Genomic DNA, 22997 nt, shown 5'->3' with positions numbered 1-22997 from the left:
TGACCTTTTTTAGAATGTTTGATCATGTTGCTTTAGACAACCGCTCTTTATACAGTTGGCTGCAAGATGCCTTAGCCTCTTAGCTTAGATGCCTGAGATGCCTTAGTAAAGCAAAATCATTAGAGTTAATCAGCATAAGAGTGAATGTGACATGCATTTACACAGCCCTTCTCCAATTCGCTTGGCCACAGGGTTTCATTAGGTGTATCCATTGTTTTGGAAACCCCAGCTTTGATATGCAGTGAATTTAAGAAAAATAAAAATACACTTACAACTTAGCACCGCCCCGCACCAGTACAAAAAGCAGTCAATTAAAATGAAGTGATTGATAACATTAAAGAAGTCAAAAGATGAGACTGGTAAAAGAGTGAAGAATACAAAGTTTTCTATTTCCTAACAGAAGCAATGCAAATGCTCTGCTGGAGAAGGTGAGTGACAGAGAGAGAGAGAGAGAGAGAGAGAGAGAGAGAGAGAGAGCGAGCAGTCTTACTTGTTGCAGTGGTGTTTGAGGTGTCTTTTGTAACTGTCCTCTTGCAGGAGGATGTCAGGGTTGCAGTCAGCCAGCCAGTCAGCCTGAGGCATGTGGGGCTGAGCAGCCTGCAGCTTTCCCTTCTTCCCCTTACGGCCCCTGGGCACTGGAGCAGACAGCCCTGAAACCAGCACACACATACACACACCGTTAACAGCCAGCCAGCCAGCCAGCCAGCCACACACACACACACTCTCACCAGAGACAGCCAGACAGCATCACAAAGCATGACAGGCTTCGACTCTAAAATGGCGGAGTGTGCAGCTTGTTCACAGTCAGACAATCACAGTTAGAGACAGCTTGATGCAAACAGCTCAAAATGGCGTCAGGAGCGTGTGTGTGTGTGTGTGTGTGTGTGTGTGTGTGTGTGTGTGTGTGTGTGAGAGAGAGAGAGAGAGAGAGTGAATGTGTGTGTGAGTCACAGTGTCGGTGTCCTACCGGAGTGGTTGGTGAGAGTGCGACTCTGGCCATCCTCGGTGGGGGTGATGAGGTCCCAGATGAAGCTCTTGATGTTTTCGTCTCCGCGGTAGTGAAGTAGGCAGTAGGCCAGGAGGGCACGGCAGATGGTCTCCACGTCTCGCTCACGCAGCGGCCGTTTGAAGCGCCCGTGGGACAGGATGTCGCCCCATCGGCCCCAGCTAGCAGAACGTAAAAGCCACAGTCAGCCAGGGGTTAGGAGCCAATTAAAGCACAGAAACGCCACAAACTCAGGGTCTCAGTGTTCCTTACAGTTATTCAAAGAATTTCAAACATGTGAACGCATACAACTGGCAATTCAGCTCCGGTCACAAATATCCTCTCTATTTTTTTCCCTGTCAAGCAGTATCCGAACACACTGTTTGTAACATATATAATTTATTTTTAGAAGTTAAGCCTGAGACTTTGGAATACTGTGGTGTGGAAAGAGTGGTGGAGTGACAGATATTAAAAATAAATAAATAAATAAAAATTTTAAATCAGCAGCACCTATGCTGTCATGCCCATTTAGGCCATTGTACGTTTCATTCCTCTGTTTTTTGCAGGATAGAGCGAGAGAGAGAGAGAGAGAGACAGAGAAAAAAAGGGGGGGGCATGGGGAGACTCAGTGCCCTTCTTTATTCGATGGAAGCATTGGAGCTCACTCTCTCTAAGCACAGGGGAATACACAACTGGCCTACAGGGCATTTTACAGGAGGAGGAGGAGGGATGAGTGTGTGTATGAATATGACTGCGTTTGTGTTCGGGGTGTGGTGGGGGTGGGGGTCTGGTCCGATTCAATGGTTCTGCACTGCCTTTCACAAAAAACATCAGATGAGACAAAACCTTCAGACTTGATGGATCTAATTTGCAGTGTATCCTTAGGGTCTAGACGCGTCTGACAAAAAAAAAAAAAAAAAAGTTGGGGGTGGGGGTAGTCATGGCTGACATGGTGCGTGCAGCCAGCCATGATTAGTGCAGCGTGCACTGAAGCCCAGCACTTAATTAACTGTGTGTGTGTGTTAGATCACTCTGTGTCTGCTACTGCCCCAGGACAGACAGGCGTGACAAAGTCGGCCATAGCACTGGTGGGCTGCAAGCTACCAGATAGCCTCATTCCAAATGGAAAACAAGAGTAGACAAGGGATATTTGGGTGGCAGTGAAATGAATGCAGGAAACGGCATATCCTGTTTCATGGCACTGGGATGGACTTCCTTTTGGAGGCTGGATTCCATGGTGGACTGGAGGGATACAGAGCAGTACGATCTACAGTGCTCGCCCTGAGAGAACACTGCGTGGGGAACTGGGAGGAGAATGGGCTTTACACTCAGAGACGTTCAACGCATTTTTTTAAAACAAGTTCTCGGGGGTAAAAACAAGTGGTTTTGTTTATGTTTTGCGGATCTCAGAGGTACGCGTGTGACTGCCTGGCTCTGAACGGGAGGTAAACACTCTCTTGTTGAATCCCGGTTTGCGGCCGGTCAGCTCTGCTCACCCGTAGACCAGCAGGTTCTTCTCCACTCTGAAGCACTCGCTGCGGGGGTACCCCTGGGTTCTGTCCAGGGGCCTACGAGGTTTCTGGACTGGTTTGTCCTCAGAGTCGCTTTCCAGTTCCGAGTACTCCATCATCTCATCCTCCTTCATTGAGCTGTAGTGGCGCGTCTGTTTCCTGACCCGAGGCGTGTCAATCACCAGGTTATTCTGTCAGGAGATAGGATCTGGTGTTAGAATGCTCCCCGAGGAGTTTTCAGATGGGAGACAGAAATGCTGAATTTATCACTGTTATTATTGTATCAGCCTGCAGCTGGCCTGCAGACAAGCATGAATGGAGAGCCTTGGACAGTTTTCACTATATGACATCCACTCATGTTGCCAGATTAAGAGTTTAGCTCAAGGGCAAGCGCAGAAAACAATATTGAGATAAAAGACTTTTGTTAGACTTAAAGTGATGTTTTCCTTCAGCAGTTGTAAGCTGCTTAGTTCTTCCAATTCTCCTGAGTGGAGGGAACAGTGGTAATTACAGAAAACGCTTCCCACAGCCAAGTTTAAACAATTTCGCCTTTGCCCAATTACGGCTACATTCCACGCACTGTTAGCCTTGGGAAATAAGCCTCATTAATTATGCTCAGATAGCATATTTATGAGGAGTGACACCAGAGAGCGCAGTGGAAGTACCCCTTCGACACGGATTCTCCCGTTCCTCAATTATCAATCCTCGCTTAGAGTTATGAATGTGATAGCCGTCAAAAGCTGCTAATGCATGACCCTGGCATTAATGAAACAATGATTAACAGTCCGCCATAAATCCCTCTCACACGGCTACACAAGAGAAGGTGCGTGAGATTAAACTCTCCGGCTTAAACTACATCTCCCAGGAGGCATCTCTGGGAGAGCGAGCCTGGTCGTTCCATTTTAAAGAGCGCGTCGACGCTGAGCTCACCCTTCCGTTGATCACGTCCAGGTCCAGTTCTGCTTTCTTTGCCCATTTCTGCCAGAAGTCAGGGTCTTCCAGAGAAATGTCCGATCTGTTTCCGGAGGACACAAAGCTCGCCTGAACAGTAAAAAAAAAAAAGAAAAGAGGGAAAGGGATGATAAATATTACTCCCATGAGACAGATTTTATTACAAGAACAGATAACAAATATGACACAATATCAACACACACTTGTCCATTAATATCTAAAACATCATTTATGAAACTCTTTTTTTTCTTTTTTTTTTTGCATGTGATATTGTTACCTTAGCGAAAGTGGAGCCCTTGCCCTCTGATTCAATGGTAATGGTCTGTGTGCGTCTTTGCAAAATCTGGTCAATGTCTTCCTCGCAGAATTTTGATCCCTCATCCTCCTCATCCATGATGGCTCCATACGCTCCTTTGCGCAAGAGGTCCTCAATCTCTTTCTTAGAGAGCTGCTGAACCTGAGACGGAGCAGAGCAGAATATGATTGAGTATAGCAAAAAAAAAAAAAAAAAAGAAAAGAAATATTCAGTCATTCCTACTCTCTTTAAAGAGGAAAAAGTTTGAGAAAATGCATCCCGCAGGGAGATTAAAAGATCTATCCACCAACTCTAAACATGTGGAAAGTCTGATTAATGAACCTGCTGGAACAAACTCAGTTTCAGTTAATCTCTATAAAATGAACTCGTACCCCGTTGGCAGCATTCTCTCTCCCACTCATCGACTGAAGCACAGCCTTGTCCAAGCCCAATTTCAGACTGGCCTTGTCGAACATCTCTCTTTCGTAGGAGTTCCGGGTGATGAGGCGATAGATTTTCACGGCTTTGCTCTGTCCGATCCTGTGGCATCGTGCTTGAGCCTGCAGGACAGAACCATGAGAAACTGTCTCACACACACATATCACCTTGCTGAGCAGACGCTCCTCAACCTCAAAACCCGCTACGGCTGCATAATGTAAGCCTGGCATTCCATCCAATCACTCAGCTGGAAGTGCTCCATTATAAGGATTATAGTGGGACTTGGTGGATTAAAGCAGTTTCCCACCAATTTTCAGCTTAGACCACGGTCTTATATTCAGCTCATTGCGAGAAACGCTGCTCACCTGCAGGTCGTTCTGAGGGTTCCAGTCAGAGTCGAATATGATGCAGGTATCTGCAGCAGTCAGGTTAATGCCAAGGCCTCCAGCCCTGGTACACAGCAGGAACACAAACCGGTCCGAGTCCGGGCGGGAGAAGCGGTCTATAGCTGCCTGTCGCAGGTTTCCCCTCACTCTCCCGTCTATGCGCTCATACGGGTACCTAGAGAACAAACATTAATTCATGGACAAGCAATGAATTTTTTTCCTCTTGTGAAAAGTCTCTGAAATCAGACAGGCCTTCTCCATTAAACACAGTTAGGTGTGGCTCAACAAAACTAGAGACCACATGATTTAAAAAAAAAAAAAAAAAAAAAAAAAAGAAAATACAAAACAAAAATGATTCTACTAAACAGTCTGTGTCTCTCTGGTCTGCTGGCTCTGAGCTGCAGGTTTTTAGGAGCCCTACCGTCTCTGGATGAGGTAGTCCTCCAGGATATCCAGACAGCGCACCATCTGGGAGAAGATGAGCACGCGGTGACCCCCAGCCTTCAGTTTGGGCAGCAGCTTGTCGATCAGCACCAGTTTCCCTGCGGCCTGGATCATGGCCTGGAGGTGGAACTCTGGGTGCTCAGCGGGGTGACTCTCCCTAAACTCCTCCATAATTTTCTCCTCAGCACCTGAAAAAAATAGTGAATTCACACTCAGCATGTCATGTAGGAACAGTAATTAAGCACGTTTAATTAATTGGATTTGTTCAATCGGGGAACAGTTTTAAGCTTCATGCTTGTTGATAAAAACTTCAGTCATCTATTGAACCTGCATTTTGTTTAGGAGCAAAAAGAGAGATACATGTAAGGGATTTTTTTTACTGGCACATTAGGACAAACCAACTTTTTCGTGCCAGGACAACCTACAGTTTTGATATGCTCACAGTACAAGATATTAATAGCCATTCTACATTTCCACTAGAATCCATTTCAGCTTCTAAACTCAAGTGTGGTCACTGACTCACCGTTGATGAGGTAGGGGTGGTTACAGCACTTTCTCAGCTCCATCATCGTGTTCAGCAGGTTAGGGACACTGGCTCCGCCTCCTCCGCCACCACCTCCGCTCTTGGAGAGGAAGGCAAAATTCTTCTCCAGGATGGCGCGGTAGTATTTCTTCTGCACGTTGGTGAGCTCCACCTCAATGATGGTCTCCTCCTTGGGCGCCAGGTTCTTCTCCACATCCTCTTTCAGTCTACGGAGCATCATTGGCTTTAGGATACCCTGAAGCTTCTGCACCTATGAGGGTAACACATGGATAAGGTTTACCACTAGCACATTAACCTCAGTTATACCCGTTTATTAATGAACAAATGCTTCTTGTTCAATTACATCTATGTATTGTTGTGCCTCTCTGTCTTCTAGCATCTCATTCCTTCTACTATCACTTTACCAACACAAGCCTTTAAAAAGTACCTGTTCTTCAGTTTTTAGGTCCCCAAACTCCTGCATGAAGGTGGACTCCGAGGGGAACCTGTCTGGCTCCAGGAAGTTCAGAAGACTAAAGAGCTCCTCCACAGTGTTTTGCAGGGGTGTCCCTGTCAGCAGGACCTTGTGTTCCTTACAAGACAAAGGAAAGCTCATTAAATTACACTACGCCGGCCCTAATTAAAGGGCACTAGTGAGGTTAACTGTTGGCCAATTATCAAAGTACTTCTGCCAAAACACCACACACTGTCCTTCAACACAACACAGCACTTCATTAAAACCCTACGAAGCTAAATTCAGTCCATAAAGCGGACGATCATTTTTTGAGGAGCTGACTTTAGATATGTTTCTGTACGTCTGTGTCTTTATACTAACCATGTCCATCATCTTCAGCCCCTCCAGCAGTTTGCAGTTTCTGTTTTTGAGCCGGTGGGCCTCGTCAATGATCACACAGCGCCAGGGTACACTGCGCAGCTCTGGGCAGTCAGTCAGGATCATCTCAAACGTGGTGATGATGGCATGGAATTTGTAGGCTCCCTTTATTACTCGGCCCTGTCAAGGGGGAGGGGTGCGGAAGAGAAGGGGCACGGGAGAGCGACACAGAGCTACCATTTACTGTGCATTACAAATATGACCGCATTACTAAAACAGTCCTCGAGTCCTGAATGAAAAACCCTCTGATGAACAATTAGCACTCCGTTTTTTTACCTGCGTGTCTTTGTAGTACATCTCGTAGGCCTGAATGGTCCTTCGGCTGGCTTGGCTTCCGTGATACACCACCACGTTGAGCTCGGTCCATGTCCGGAATTCCCTTTCCCAGTTAGGAATGGTGGAGAGCGGAGCGATGACCAGGAAAGGACCGTGAATTCCCTTCAGGTAAATTTCATACAGGAATGTGATGGACTGGATGGTTTTGCCCAGCCCCATTTCATCTGCTAGTATGCAGTTTCGTCTGAATGAGACCAGGGAGAAAACGGGGAAAAGAAAAAAAAAAAAGCATGTGAGAATCAGGAATTTGTCACCTGCAGGATGGCACAGTAACACTCGCTAGGTGCTGAAGTAGTTGATTAAAAACCCTGTATTTAACTAAATCCAAATCGCATTGGGTGTAATTGCGGCCTTAGCTCTAGCATTAGAGACTGGCAAAGAGAGTGGTGCAGCTGGAAGACTGGGTAATTGCATACATACGTATTGTACCAGTTGAAGAGCAGCCAGTTGACTCCCTCCAGCTGGTATTCCCTGAGCGCGTTACTGTTTTTATATTCCCTGGAACTCTCGGATTTCTGCCAGTCGCTAGCAGGAGGTCGCTCCTGTTTCAAATAAAACAATTCCCGTTAGTGGTTTCTGCATGACCGCAGGAACGTGGCCTCTTTTTTTCCCTTCCTCCCCCCTCAGTTCGCTCCGCGCTTAAAGAGAAAAAGAAACGAGAAGACAGAAACGGGCCGTCCGCTCTTACCACGCGCTTCAGCTCTGGCTCCCGTGCCATGACTCGTTCAAACTCCTCGATCTTCCCTTGGTCGATGTCTGCCTTCAGCTCCCATGTGCTGTCTTCATAAGGCAGGGAGCACCATTTCACCAGATACAGAGTCACAGGCTGCAAGCACAGGTAAAACACACAATGTCCTTATCAATCTGATTCTCAGAAGCGCGAGAGGGAGGGAAACGTCTCAGAAGTTCCTGCTGTTAAACGTAGAAAGATATGATGATGTCTCAAAGGTGAAGCTCGCTCTTTTTTGACGTACGGGTTCATTATGATGTTCACTTGAGTGTTTGATCTCAAAACTATCTGAAGCGCTGACAATCACCTGGATTTTTAACGTCGTCTTTTCTTGTGTTTCTCTTCAAAAGGAAACTCATTTTCTGAAACCAGTTCAAACTAAATAGATTTACTGTGCCTTCAAACTGGTGTATTTTTGATATTCATTCTGGAAATAAATACTTTTCAGAAGTCAAAGAAGCTTGGGGGGAAAAAAAAAAAAAAAAAAAAAGATTCCTGTCTAGGCGGCACAAGGTGCTCCAAATTTTGAATAAAATGGTTGAACGCACTCCTACTCATTCTCATTGGGACATGCATCTTTTATCCTTCTGATCTTAATGCTCTGGGTCAGCCCATGAAAATGTAATCAACGACACACATTGGTAAATGCTGTTTTCCTAAAATAACATCAGAGAAGCCGCATTTATCACTGTTAGAAAAGTAGCACTGACTATTTAAATACAAGATAATTGTTTATCTGCTGTAAAAGACAGGAAATGAAGCACATAAGCATCAGTAAGTAACTACTTTAGACTTATTAAAACAGGCAAATCCTTCCTCAACCAAACATTTTGTCCTTTCTAAAACGAACAGTCCTACTACACACCTCTCCGTTTTCGTCTGTGCTCTCAGACACGTCCAGAACCCTGTCCACCTCCACGTAGTCTGGATTGAAAGGCTCGTCGTCCATCTGAAAGACAACAGAAAACCTGTTCAGACATTGACAGTGTACGGAACGGGGTGACTCGGGATACGTCACCCGTTTACAATCTGGTATTTCACGGACGCTTTTAAACCAAAGCAACTTAGAATTAGTGCATCATTCAGGTTTAGATAACTATTTCGTAACTGTTATGTTTCATTAGTCAACTGCACGTGTTATGCTTTTTTTATTCAGCCTCTGATCTAAATATATGAAAGAGGCAACACCGCGGCCACAAGTTTGTGCTGTGACAATCCACTTGGCAGCACATGTTCTATGCGCTTTCTGATGTGGGCGGAACTGTTTTTGGGGGAAACCCCCCCTTCCTCCCCCAAACCCCCCACCCAAACTGATATGCAATAAGATTGAGCTGTGAAATTACACTGCGGTAATGAACAATACAGGCCATAACGTCACACACATCAGTCAGTCTCAATTACCCTTAAAAAAAGAAAAAGAAAAGAAAAAAAAAAGGTGTGATGCATCACAGGAAGTGAGGATAACCCCTCTTTTTCCAGATGAAACCATGAAACATTTCATCGATTTCACATGGGTCTGTTCACACAGCCATGTCATGACTGGTCAACTCAATAGACTGCCATTATCTCATGACACTGAAAGTGCACACACACGCTCAAAGCATAATGTTAATACATACTGACACCATTATCAGCGAGGGATATGAAACACAAGAGAAAGAGGAGATAGAGAGAGAGAGGGTGAGAGGGGAAAAAGAAGAGGAAAACAAAATGGAGGATGAGCAGGAAAATGGAGGGCAACCACTGACCTCGCTGAGGAAGTTATTGACTGCCTGCTTGGCTTTAAACCTCTTGACCTTTTGGTGGATTCTCTTGTCCTTTTCAAGCTCCTCGATATCTGCCCAGCGACAGTGCAGGTAAGAGCTGTAGGGAGAACCACAATGAGTCAGTGTCACATACCTCCATTGTCACACACGTGGTCCTAACAATCCCCACTCAGGTATACAACTATATAACTCACTACCAGATGAGGCTTATAATCATATGGAAGAAAATAAGCAAAAGAGTTAAATATTTTAAGACGACACATACTTTACATACATGATTTGGAATAAAGTGACAAGTTGAGGAAGGAAAAAAAGCCATGCTAAGAATTTAATCTGAAACCTGGTACAGCATGTACTTTTAAATGCGTGCTGTACACGAAAGCGTTTCTTTTGACAAACCATTTTTAATTCTTCTTGTAAACCACACTTTGATGTGACAAATTTCAACGCCAACCCTTGAATGCAAAGCCACAAATGCAACAATGTAGTTCTTTCAGTGCAGAATCCGTTTGTCTGAGAGGCTGAGTGAGATTTCACGTTTTAATATGGTCCAATTATTCAATCTTTTCTCTCATTCTTCATGAGGAAATTACATTTCATGCCCGATATATAAAAGAGGTCACTTACAAGCCCTTGAACTTGACATAAAATTCTTCAACTTCCACTTCTTCCCCAGATTCCAACTGTGACAAGAAAAGGAAAAAAATATGGATTTATTAACATTTACTAGCTAGCTTAATTAATATTTGCACATTAATGACAGTGCAGAGTAAAAAACAAACAAAAACATTGTAATGTAAGACCAAAACTGTAGCATGCTTCCTGTTTTACAGATCTTAAAAAGTGATCTCTCTTTGAGATAGGCACTTTCTGTTGACTGACACCCTAAGACAAAAGCAGAAGCGACTATAGCAAGACCAAGAAAAAAAAAAAAAAAAGATCAATCCTTCTTCTTTTCTTTTTCTCTAGTGAGAGCGGTGTGCTCAGTGGCTGAGTCATGAATCAGTTCAGCTCCTCTGCCGCACACACAGCCCCATTCACAGGGAGCTGACCCGGGGCCTGGCTTCCTGCCAAAACCACAGCACTACGGCAGACGCCAAACCTACCATTTCCTCGGGCGGGAGCCCATTTGCAGCTGCGCTGCTAAGAGCCATGCGCAACGTATTATTTTTGGCCGGCCTACTCGGGGAAGCTTTGTTTTTTGCGGACCTTTTTCAAAAAACCAGTATGCGTTGCACGCTGCTACTGCCACTGTCTGTGTCTACGGGGACTGGATTAATCACACAGCGAGAAGGTTTACTCTTATGTGGCTCCGTGTCCACCCCCCCCCCCCCCATCCCCAATCCTCCCTTCTTTACGCTCCGGACGAGTGCCGGCTCAGGAGCCCTGTCAGTCTTTACAAGATTAATACTACTCCCTTTTCAGCGGAAGACAATATCTCCCCTCTCAATTATCTGCTCCACGTCATGGGCGCGGGGAGCGGATTTGAGACAGCTGTTGGAGAATGTAATCTGCCCTGACCCACAGGGGTGCGTTGGTAAAAGCTTCTGCGAGCAAGAGCGACTCAGGTCTCTCACCTCCTTCTTCGACCTGCGCATCCCCATGATCTTCTCCACAACAGGGCCCTCCGTTTCAGGGACCTCCTAACACACACACACACACACACATATAAGGCAATACACATGATCAATCAACTGAAACAGTCAGATTTTTTCCAACTCTGCTGAAGTGATTCTTAAGCCATATCCACTCCCAGCTGACCACAATTACAGATCTCTACACATCAGAGATACGCATAAATCCACAGGAACTCTTACAGATGTCCACACATTGGAGATACACACAAACCGGCAGACGGTTTCAGACTCCTTGCTGGAGCTAAGTGTGTGTGTGTGTGTGTGTGTGTGTGTGTGTGTGTGTATGTATGTGTGCTGACCTGCTGCTCAGAGGTGTTGGATGGGGATTTAGGCCCGGGAGAATCATCACCGTCATCCTCGTCGTCAGAAATCCTGAACTCCAGATCTTCGGTGTAGCGCTTCCTTTTGACCTGTCGGCTGGAGCGCCTCTTCTGTGGTCAGACGCAGACAGACAGATGGAAGATTAAGACCCATATTAGAGAAGACGGTGAGGCCACGCACAAGAGCAGAAAGAACATGGAGGAAAATGTCATGGAAAATGCGCTACGTGTGCAACTGGGTCATCTGTGTGTTTTGTATTAAAACGGTTTCCCCCTAACTGCTAACACATGTGGAGATTCCTCCAATGAGGACAAATTACTGTACTCTAGAGTCAATTCAAGTAAATTTCCATTCTGATGCAGAAGAAAAATTTGGTTCAGAGACAGCAAAAAAAAACAAAAAAAAAAAAACAGTCTCCTTCATATTAGAAATTCCATACGAACTTGGTCAATCCAACAGCTGACATCATGAAAATACACAGCAGAAACGCTTACCTGTATGCCATCATCATCGTCTTCCTCTGGTGAGGGTGGTGGTGTCTTCTCCACGTCTGAGGAGATGGAGGATTCCCGCTTGCGTTTAGCCTCCTTCTTAGTACTGCCGCCAGTCTCAGAGTCAGACTTCTTGGTGCTGTGGAAAGGAGGTGAATGCGGGTCTATGAGTGAACAAAACGTGACCCACTTCATGGCTAACTCATTTCCTTTTACTATACAACAATATTATTTGCTGAGGAATACACTGAAAGCTTGCCCCCCCCCTCCCTAAAACCACTACATTCTCAGATCAGTTTTACATTGTAACTGATACTGAGTGTGTAGACAAGTTTTCAGAAAGAGATGTGTTATTTAATGATAAATACTGTATACATGACTGAAGCTGAAGAGGTGCACTCAACAACAGTATAATAATCCTTTGCCTTGGCTTTTTGTGTTCTTTATACATTTTCTCCTGTCAAAACGGACAAAAGAGGGTTTAAGAAATGAAGGGCAGACATAAAGAGAGGGGGTTCTAATGCATATCGGCTCTCAAGTTCAAAACACACACAGAGAGAGAGAGAGAGAGAGAGAGACAGACAGAGCACAAAAGTGAGAGTAAACTAACTCCACTTCCAGTTCTGAGTCCTGCTCCCTCCCTGCCACAGATTACACAATGCCCTGGAGGCTCTCTCGCTCGTTTGCTCTGGGGCCCCCCTCTCCTTTCATTCGCACGCCAAGAGCAATCAAATCGCCCTGGTAACCGGCGGTCACGTGACCCGCACCTGTTCCTCTGGCTGGACGCCACTGGCTAAAGCCATCTGCTTGCCTCAGTCAGAGACTCTCCTCCTCTCTCTCTCCCTCTCACACTCCTCAAGCACCTGCAAGCACACCGTTCTGTGGCTTTGGGTTTCATACTGTCACTGCTCAGCAAACACAGCCAAAAGAAAAAGGGGGAGGGAACAAAAAAAAAACAAAACACAACAAAAAAAAAAACAAAAAAAATTCAGCACGTACAAAGACATAAGGGGGAAAAAAAAAAAAAAAAAAAAAAAAGGGCGGTGGAAAAAGAAAGAAACGGGGGAAAAAAAGAAAAAAGAAGGAAAATCAGGACTGTAAGAGGCTGGAAGAGCGTGGCTAGTTAAGGAGGGATGACAGGCTCTCTGCTTTCGATGGCTGACCTTTGTGAATCATAGAGGGCAATGAGTAGTTCAGAGTGAAGGACTCGAAAGGCCAGTCGCTGCTCTTCTGCACGTTTAATATCCATCCACACACACAGAGCCCCAACACAGCACATCAAACGCAACTACAGAGAGAAGCAGAGCTCTCCCAGAGTCACTCCAGCTCCTCCTGCACATTATCACCAGGCTACAGGGACAAGCTATGAGAGGGTCTAATTGGCATTAGTGGGGTGGGGTCGGGAAGGGGGCATGGTGCACGGTTTCCGTGAGCCCCGCTGCTCGTGCGCTGACACTCAGGAGGAGGAGAGAGGGCCGGGGGGTTAATGGGACACCTGCCGTCGCCGGCGAGATGACTCATCCTCAGCTGGACCCCCCCCCCACGGTGCTCGCGCTAACAGCAGCTGCTCTTACACACACACACACACACACACGTCTGTTTACCCAAAACAGCTCATTCGATGCCGCTGTTGCACAGGCGCAAACGTAAACATGCAATGCACACACAAACAAGGCTGCCGAAGAAGACACACATCACACACAAAAACAGACACACATGCAAACTCAAGCATGCCAAGAGACAAAGAGATAAACAGCCAGGTACACAAACCGTAGACATTCAAAGGTTATTAGGCAGACAACAAACAACCACTGAGACATTTAAAAGGAATACAACAACGTCTAAAGTACCAAACAGACCAAACAACGCTTGCGCACACACGCACACACCCAGACTCTGCTTCCATAATAATTACATCAATCCGCTCTGACTGTTATCAGGTGTAATCTATAGGGTGGGGAACTAAATTATACTAAATGTGGTTGAATTAAGGCAGGGGAAATACCTCACTATCTGGGAAAGCAGAACAGAGAGAAAATGAGACAGAGGATCCATGTGGGTGGGTTGTAGTGACTGAAAGAAAATGAGTGGTATAGACATGTGTAGTGTTCAACACAGAGGGGGAGAGGGGGAGAGAGAGAGAGAGAGAGAGAGAGAAAGAGAGCGTGCGTAATAATGAGGGGGAAAAGGTCATTGTATGTGATCGAGAGTGTGAACGTGAGTGATAGGAAAGTGTGTACGCGAGGGAGGGAGAGAGTCGGTGGGGAGGCAGTGGCATCACACCTTGGGCTTTCAGAGCAAGGTCAGCCATGCTGTGGAACCACTCAATTACTCACCATCACAGACACGGCAGCTTTATTACCCGCACCACCGCTGAGAGCAGGAGAGGCAACATAGAGACGCACAACACACACACACACACACACACACACACACAAAACACTGCCATACAAACTGGTTCCCCTAGCAACTAGCCACAGATATCTCAAAAATTTTTGCCAAAGCAAAAGCAAAAAGAAACAAACAAAAAACCTCTTCAGGAAGGAGAAATGGTTCGGTGCCTGTTTAGACTTTTGCTGAAGTTCAAAACAGTACCGCTAAACAAAACAAAACGAAACAAAAAAAAACCCAACAGTGCTTTCGCATGCTCACGGTGAGTTCGTGTATGTGCACGAGGCTTTTCTTCCCACAGTACCACTCTTTGATGGCAGGAGTTAGTGGCAGCGTTGTGTGTCCTCTGCGCTCCTGTGTCACACGCTCCCTTGAGTCGGAGCCTGCACTTTCAGTGCGTCCTGCTCCTCACTTCACTTTCACTGTTCACTCAGTCTTCTGAGGAGTTGGCCTGTCTGATCAGCAAAGCGGGCAAACAAGGCTTCACAGGAACTCAACACTCCCAAGCCCTGGTGGGACTTGCCTGGCAGCCAAGAAGGGATAAAACAAACGGCCCGGAGGGGAGATTTGGATTCTAAGCTCCCTCTTTCACAGTAGCTCAACACTCCACTCCGCACTGTCTTTGAGGCTCAATGTCACTCTAAACGCTACTTTTTTTTTTTTGTTTTTTTTCCTTTTCGCCAGCGCCTACAGCCGACAGACAGAGAGAGGGAAGTGACTTGTGCTTATTGGAGGATAAATACGCCACTGGTCTGGAGTGGAAGTAGTGGAGGGAGAGTCGACGAGCAAGAGCTGCGCGTGTGTGAACGTATGCGTCTGACGCTGCATGTCATGAGCAAACGCTACTGTTGTGGTTATGCGGATATGAGAACATGATGTTGCCCTGACTCTGCTACAGCGTCTGAGAGGGTTTTGGCATTAAAAAAAAAAACAAAAGGCGAGAGGACTTGAAAAGTCAGGTGATTCTGTAGCGGCCCACAAGGTCAGATGTGCTTTCTGCAGTTAGAGTATGGTTTCAGTGTGTGTGTGTGTGTGTGCGTGTGTGTGTATAAAGGGTAGAACTGCCGTAGTTGTTTGGGAACTGGCCAAAGAATTGAGGATGAGCGCAGCGTATTTGCAATTCAAAACACCTTAGTCTTTCACTAACGAAGTGAGAACCACAAAAACACATGCACATATCATATTCTCCAACGGAGGGAGGTCTAAAGTGTGTTCACTGGCTGTATGTACAGTAAACAAACCTGTGCACAGATAAAGCTAAGCCTTTGGGTGTGTCCACATCCAGGAGAGATGGTCTATTAATAGTTTTACTTTTCTCTGCGGATAAGTGTGCAAACAAAGGCAAGGTCATATGACGGAGGGCTAAAAATTTAAAGACCTGTTTACTCTGGTTTCAACAAATGACTTCTAAAAGTGAATGAAATAAAAGTAGGCTGGCCTTAAGAAGGCTAACAAGGCATTTGTAGTATTTGAGAAATGGTCAAGGGGGGGGGGTGCTGCATGACAAAGGCTAATCTCATGTGTGAATGACTTGAAAACTCAACCCAGCAGCCCACCTCTCTAAAAAAAAAAAAAAAAAAAAAATGGGGCCACACCATTAAGAACCACCCAATGAGGAACACCTCCAACATCCAGCCGCTGTAGCCGCACTTTCAGCTGAATTCAGGCCGGCATGATTAATGAGACAGCATTGTGGACTAACTACCATTAGGTGCCATTTTGAATGGAGAAATATCCCCTCCCCCCATTCTTCCCTTCTCTCTCTCACACACACACACACACACTTCCCTCACCCCTCCCCCTTCAGATGACCTAGTGCTCTGGCTCTGTGCTGCAGATGCACTGCTGAGTGCTTGCTTTGGCCCAACCCTCTTCCTCTGGATGAAAGGAAAGCAGCAGTGGAGTGACAGAGCCGAGGGGGGGGAGGGGGAGGGGGAAGGGGAGGAGAGGAGGCAGGGGGAGGGGGGTGGGGAGCGGGGTGGGGGCTGACACATTCCTCAGTCGTCTCATGTTACCTCTGCTACAGAAAAATGGCTACTCAGCCTCTGCGCTTCATATATTCAGCCTCTGTGCACTGTACATTTATTTATTTATTTAGTCATCAATCACAGCTGATGCAAAAAACATAATGTCATCAGCATGCTGACGGGGATGTGCAGCTTGAGAAGAGGTTGATAGACTGGAGACTCGTGAAAAATCACTGCCTTTTCCTCTTCCTCTTTTTTTTTTTTAAAGACTGACAGACATTATAGACAAGCATGCTCTTGTGTTTACAGCAAAAGGGCAAACTTCAACTGTGCATTGTGAACGAGCTTTCAAAAACGATTACATAAAATGAATAAAATTCTCTCTAAATGATCAGATACACTCTCTCTCTGAATTACCCAAAACTGAGATCTGGAGACAGTGGTTGATTCTCCAGTAGTTTTGATGAAGATTAATGAAATTGAGGATCATGACTGGAAGAAAACTGGTCTTCATCTTACAGAAGCCTCTACAAGGGTAACGCTGGAGGACATTAATCCATTCTTCAGACACAACCCTGGCACCAACTGTACTAGACACTCTCTAATGACCTAGAAATCAACTGCTACCACACATAACTACAGTTCAATGAACTGGATGATCACATGACTGTCAGACCCTCCATCCACATCGACGCTGGACAAAGCTCACAAACCGAAACATCAAAGACGAAAGATGATCATGTGATCATGGCTATAGTCCTTCACGTACTTTGGAAGGTCTTGAGAATTGCGTGGTACGTTTACCATCAATCTACAATCTGCATTGTCTTAGTCCATTCAGCAACGCAGGGCCCTCACCGTTTCCGCAATGTAAAACCCTCAACCATTTCCTGAGCACAATCAGTCACACACTTAAAAGTAAGGTGAAAACAAGCTGTAGACTGTGAGGGACCTGCACAACATCTGCTGTGTAAGCAGCTTTAGGTTACCACAGGGCCAAAAGCTGCTCAGATGTTCAGTCGTCCATGTCAGAACACTGCCATTTAAAACCATGCATGGTCAAAAGAGTGAACCGGCTTTACTCACCTGGGCTTCTTGGAGCTTTTGGGCTTTGGGGTGGTGGTCTTGGCCTTCTTCTCCTTAGGTTCTTTGGGTGTCTTGGGTGTTTTCGGTGTTTTGGGAGTCTTGGGCTCTTTCGGTTCCTTGGGCTCCTTCTCCTTTGGTTTCTTCTTGCTCTTCTTCTCCACGGGAGACTGGACTGTGCCACTCATTGTGGCATCTGCACCGTTGTCCAGGCTCTCTCCTCCCTCCGGCTTCTTCTCTCCCTCCCCTTCCTCATTCACCTTGGCTTTCTTTTTCTTCTTCTTTTTTGGCTTTTGGTTGCTATCCGTCTGCTGCGTGTCACAGTTGGCTGGCTGGGGGTTTGGGCCTGAGGCAGGTGTCTTACTAGCTGCTGTCATCTCAGCTGAAGAATCTGATGGGGAATGCTGCCAGGAGACAGAAAAGAAAAAAAAAAAAAAAAGCATTAGCAAACAGTTTGCCGTTAAAGGGAAGACGGCTGCCCTGGCAAAACGTCAAATACCATCTAATTTGTCTGAAACAATGATATTCTAAAAATACTGTCCTTGAATTCAGCCTGACGAATAGCTTGAGAATGAGTTGATTTATAATGCCATTAACCACTACTGCCGCTGACTTGAAAAGTAAATTCCGATCAATTATCTCCCGCCAGTGGTGTTTCTACGTACTCTAAACTCAGCAGCCAGCCAACAGAAATAGGATACACATTCAAGGAGTTGTAATTCTGAATTGTCAACATTTCCCTTGTTGGAAAGGCGACTGGTTTACATGTTGTCATCCAAATATTCTCATTCTGAACAATTCTGATAAATACTCCGGTGGTGCTTGGTCTGTGAGGCTTCTGTAGTAGCGCCTGTGTTATTTTCATGCCGTTCTCCATTCCCAACAGAAGAGAGACTGACAGGAAACATGTTGGCAGCTGTGCAGGGCGTCCAGCTGCCCAGAGTCCCAGCAGCAGATGGGTCTAAGGCATTATGACACTAATAAATTATATCTATACTTAAAAAGGAAGGGGGTGGAGTATTTATGGGCATTAGTAAATTTAGTCCAATATGCCACGGCTTTCATATGGGCGAACATACCTTCTCACATTTTCACATGGTTGCAAAGCCGTTTTTGAAAAAAAATCAGGCATTTCCATCGGGGCAAGATACAGAGAAATGTTCCGCAGCGTAAATGTTGCTAAGCTTGTAGTTCTGCTGTATAATGTTCTCTCCTTGCTACGCGTGCACTTTGCTTAAAGACAAAGTCTTTGAAAACCACATCAATGTGGTGGGAAAATGCAAATTTCCTGTAAACAGACTAACAGATAAAATGGGTGCACTGTGCATGCCAAACAATGGCAAGGTCACAGATGAAAAAAAAAAGGGGGGGGGGGGGGGAGAGAAAGGGCCCACACCCAGACCAGTGGCGGTCATTAGACCAGCTGGAACGGGAGTATGCGCTGCCACTTTAATGGATAAATGTCTCGTCTCTTGCCAAGCCTCCCCAATAATCAATTGCATGAATGACAATAGGCCTACCGCACGCGCTCTCTGCATTTCTAATTTGACAGCAGCAGTCCAGAATACGATATGCTCGATATAGGGTTTCATGCCTCCGAGGGGAGACTGACGTGTCAGTTAATCTAGCAAGCAAAGTGCTCACTCGGTGAGCTAAATACTCCCTGAAGGAGCCTCACACTGCTGCTGAATTGTGGAGGCTTTCAGCACGGCAATCTAACGATGAGCTAACACCCAATTCATCTGATAAAACTTGGCCTGATTCTCTGAGACAGGACCTAACCCAACCTTAATGGTTTTCCCAAAGATTCATGGCTCAGTCTTGAACTTGGGCCTGCTTTTTTGGCACGGGGGAAATCTAAACAGTCCGCTCTCGGAAGTTCTTCCTACCGCAAGTTGCCTGTATCTCACACTGAATCATTTTTAAAGGAAAGCCCTGGTCTTAGGTGATGAAGTTGACGAGAGCTCATCTTGTAATCTCAGTCAACAACAACAACAACAACAAAAAAAAGGTACCGCAAAATACACCCTCTGGTTGTTATGAATGGGGGAGGCCTTTGACGTTAAAATGCAAAAGGGGGCAGTGTCCCACACTGACAGTCCTGTAATCCCTTTTAGATGTCAATGCAAAGAAAAGAAGGCACTTTGAATTTCAAAGTCAGAGGGAAACTATTCCTCCAGGACCCTGACACGACCCATTCAGTTTATTGTTTAAGTAAAATCTGCGGGGGAAAAAACAAAAAATAAAAATTTGAGGTGGTGAGGTGGGGGAAAAAAGGGGAAAAAAGGAAGAAAGAAAAATAAAAGAAAAGAAAAAGAAAAACAGAGCAGGTCAGGAATCATTTGACGTGTTACTCTGTAACTGAATGCACGCGAGTTGGAGAGTAGAACCGCGAGTGTGCAGGCAGTGCACAGCCTTCTGTGTGATGTGTGCTTCAGGCTCAAGGGGAAAGCAGGGGCACTAATAAGATGGCAAACAGGTGGTGTCTCTAACCTTGTGCATACTCTCGAGGGAACTGGGGTTGGGGGGGGGGGTGGTGGTTAAGCAGCGTGCCGCAACTCCTTCCCCACACACCATGGTTGTAGCCATGATCAGCTATCCCCAGCATTTCCACCTCTTCTATTTCAGATAAATAACCAGCGGTACTGTGGGAAGACACTTGGTACCCATTGCACTGTAGCTGCATGGACCACAATAGAATAACTGTTCCAGTTGACTAGGCAAAGCTCTGCTTAAAGGTCATGATTTAATTTATTTCTCATTAGTCTTTTCAATGTTACACGAGGGACACACAAGCTAGTTGATAGGGTGAATAAATATGAGACGTAAACACAATAGGCTGTGTCTGTCTCTGAGTTACATATACCGTGAATGAAGTACACCACTCACAGAGAACAGTCTGCATTGGTTTAGCAAAAATGGATACACAACTCAAATTCTGGTTTGGCTTTTCTTGTTCCATCGGTTCTTTGTAGTGAGACCTGAGACGGGAATGTTGCCATCTATCTTCAGGCACATTTTGTGATTCAGACAAAGAAATGATGGCTCATTGGCCCTCAGCTGAAGTTGGATATCCATTGAAGCACTGTATACCACTTAACTGTGTGTGTCTTACATCTAGGTCACACGTGAATAAAGCAAATTAATACTGACATCTTAAATGTCAACCACAAAAATTTACAATCAGGAATTCACATCAGAAAGGAGCCAGAGGACAACGGTGGTGATGGTGGTGTAATGGGAGGAAAAAACAAGTGGTTCCAAAACTGCTATAAGCTAGATCCATGCACTGGAATAAGAGCAGCCATTGTGTATGAATGGGTCACTAGAGAAAGAGGCTTTCAGTGCAAAACAAGCTAATGGCATCAGGAGCACGTGACACACACGGCTATTGAGAGCTGCTAACCTCCCTTCCCCATTGGCTCCCTCCTCCACAGGACGCATCCTGCTGTACACCATTAACTCACGCATGAGTCCTCCGAGACAGACAAGGCAAACAGAGAGAGAAAAGGGAGCAAAGGGGGGAAAAAAAACGAGAGGATGAGAGAGAGAGAGAGAGAGAGAGAGATTGTGTGTGCTGTGTGTATGTGTCTGAGTAAGTGTGAGAGAGAGAGAGAGAGAGAACGGAAGGGGAGCAGACAGGGGAGGAGAGAGATGCTTAGAGAGAGCAGGAAGGGAGCATTTCCCCTTCAGAGAGTAGGAGGGGGAGGGGGTTTAGGAGATTAGCGCTGTGGCGCCTATGTCTTGGGGAGGGCCAGGATACGCAGTGAAGAGGAAACAAACAGCTGTAAAAATCCATTTCCCACACACTAGTGCACCCACAGGGGCAGGGGCAACACTCAGCTCTGGAAGATAAACCCTCAAAAACGCATTCCGCCACCCACATGCACACAGTGGACTTTCCAAAAGTCATATAGGTATACACACACAAACACACACACACACACACATCTTGTGACAGTGCTGAAGCGTGCTTTGCTGGAACAACTCACCTGCATGTGAGGCACTTTCTGGCTGGGTGGAGGTGACTGGTGAGGTGGAGCCCACGGCTGCTGTGATGGGGGAGAGCCCTGGTGGTGCGTGGCCAGGTGCACCTGGGTGGAGGGGAGGGAAGGAGGGGTGCGCACCTGCTGCAGCTGCTGCTGGAAAGGCATTGGTGGTGACTGCAGCTGCTGCCCCGATCGCTGAGGCTGCTGAGGGGGAACCCTCTGTTCCTGTGACTCCGTGTGGTTTGTGCCAGGTCCCGTCGCAGGCCTTCCCTGAGCAACCGGTGGCCTCTGGTTGGGCGACAAGGCCGCGTACATCTGCGTGGGTGGAGGATGGGGGTGCTGCTGTGGATGTGATGGATGTGGGAGTTGTTGAGGGTGAGGATGCTGTTGTGTTGTATTCATAGGGCCTCTCTGTGGATGTGCCATTGAGCCCTGGGTTTGGAGAGGCACACCAGCATAGCCACCCATGTCTGAACCCTGCCCAGCACTGGGAGGGCGACCCTGCTGGGGCGGAGGGGTGCCGGTAGGGGTCCCCAGGTTCCTCATGGGTGACATGGAGGGGGGTGAGCCGTAAGATCCCTGAGGCGGAGGCTGCAGGTGTTGCTGCTGCAGCTTCTGCTGGGGTACGGCCTGGTTCTGGGCAGGGTGCATAGGCTGGGCGTTGATTTGGTTCACATGAATGGGCTGCTGGTGCATCGGTCCCTGTTGGGCCCCCGGTGCAGGGTAGTGATGTGGGCCTCCTGGGGCAGGGTAGCGCTGCACCTGGGTAACAGGAGCATTGGGGTTGCTGCTGCTGCTGCTGGTGGTAAGGCTCATGCTGGGGCTCATCCCTGAAGTATTGGCTAATCCCTGATTAAGGTTGCCGTACGGAGGATAGGGAGGGTACTGCCCTGAGCTGTTTACAGTGTTGGGAGGGACTTGTTGGTTGTGCATGTTAAATCCCATGTTTTGATGGGGTCTTCCAGCTATGACTTGTTGCTGTGGTCGTGAGGGGCTAGGTGGAAACTGGGAGTTGTGGCTGCCCACAGAGTCTGGGTGCACAGGCCCCTGGCCAGGCCTATGGAGAAACTGCTGGGGGGGCTGCTGATGCTGCTGAGGTGGCTGTGTAGGGTGGCGCATGGGGGGACCAGCCATATTGGGGTTCTGTGGGAGACCCACGTGACCCATGAAATGGTTAGCCTCCTGAGGAAGGCCTTGAGGGAAGTGGTTCATCCTTGGAGGAGTCTGGGTCTGGTTGTGACCGGGCATGGCGTATTCGCCCCGGCTCATGTAGCCCATTTGGTGTGCATGTCCCTGGGGTCCTGCTGGGCCATGCTGGTGAGAGGCAGGCTGTGGTGCTTGCTGCTGGAAAGGCGGTCGGCCCTGCTCGGGCACCTGGACCACCTGAGGTCCCCAAGCACCTCCACCATCAGGGAATGATTGATTGCGTCCGTCTCCTTGTGTGCCAGAGTAGACATGGTGGCCTCCACCTGGTCCGGCTCCTCCGCTGTGACTGGGTGGAGCGTTGTGGTACCGCGAGTGAGGAGAAGACATGCCATTCACCGGCCCGTTCCCAAGCATTCCGCCGCCCTGCTGGTCCATAGGGTGCATTTTGGGCTGCTCGTACTGACCGAAGTGGTCGAAATGGTGGCCAAGCTTGGGCTGTCCGGGGACGGCTTGTGAGGAGAGGTGGAGAGAAGAGGAGAGCTGCCCGTAGCCTTGGTGCTCGTGTGGCATCTGTTGGCTCATGGGATTTGCCTGGCCCTGGGGGTAGCCACAGTCCCCCAGGCCTTCTAGCCCATCAGAGAACAGATTCCCATCATCCCCAAAAAGGCTCATCATGCCAGGGTCAGCCATGGCTGCAATGCTCCTTCTGCACAGC

At 47.0% G+C, this 22997-nt stretch overlaps 1 protein-coding gene across 1 annotated transcript in view; it reads right to left on the bottom strand.

Annotated features, from left to right (window-relative positions):
- chd7 (chromodomain helicase DNA binding protein 7) overlaps nt 1-22997 on the bottom strand; it is a 33643-nt gene that overhangs the window by 10630 nt on the left and 16 nt on the right. The window contains exons 1-22 of the mRNA XM_030773545.1: nt 21140-22997; nt 17151-17551; nt 11710-11845; nt 11194-11325; nt 10835-10900; nt 9885-9940; nt 9240-9354; nt 8357-8440; nt 7450-7587; nt 7182-7303; nt 6702-6945; nt 6369-6545; nt 5982-6125; nt 5534-5804; nt 4988-5198; nt 4546-4741; nt 4135-4302; nt 3725-3904; nt 3427-3537; nt 2482-2687; nt 968-1167; nt 491-650 (exon numbers count right to left, since the gene is read on the bottom strand). The exon at nt 21140-22997 is cut by the window's right edge and continues 16 nt beyond it. Of these exons, the coding sequence (XP_030629405.1) occupies nt 491-650; nt 968-1167; nt 2482-2687; nt 3427-3537; nt 3725-3904; nt 4135-4302; nt 4546-4741; nt 4988-5198; nt 5534-5804; nt 5982-6125; nt 6369-6545; nt 6702-6945; nt 7182-7303; nt 7450-7587; nt 8357-8440; nt 9240-9354; nt 9885-9940; nt 10835-10900; nt 11194-11325; nt 11710-11845; nt 17151-17551; nt 21140-22972 (5351 nt within the window). The 5' untranslated portion in view covers nt 22973-22997. The remainder of the gene's footprint in view (nt 1-490; nt 651-967; nt 1168-2481; nt 2688-3426; nt 3538-3724; nt 3905-4134; nt 4303-4545; nt 4742-4987; nt 5199-5533; nt 5805-5981; nt 6126-6368; nt 6546-6701; nt 6946-7181; nt 7304-7449; nt 7588-8356; nt 8441-9239; nt 9355-9884; nt 9941-10834; nt 10901-11193; nt 11326-11709; nt 11846-17150; nt 17552-21139) is intronic.

This window comes from Chanos chanos, chromosome 5, assembly GCF_902362185.1.
Source record: "Chanos chanos chromosome 5, fChaCha1.1, whole genome shotgun sequence".
Taxonomy (NCBI): Eukaryota; Metazoa; Chordata; class Actinopteri; order Gonorynchiformes; family Chanidae; genus Chanos; species Chanos chanos.
This window is presented reverse-complemented; position numbering and strand designations above follow the sequence as displayed.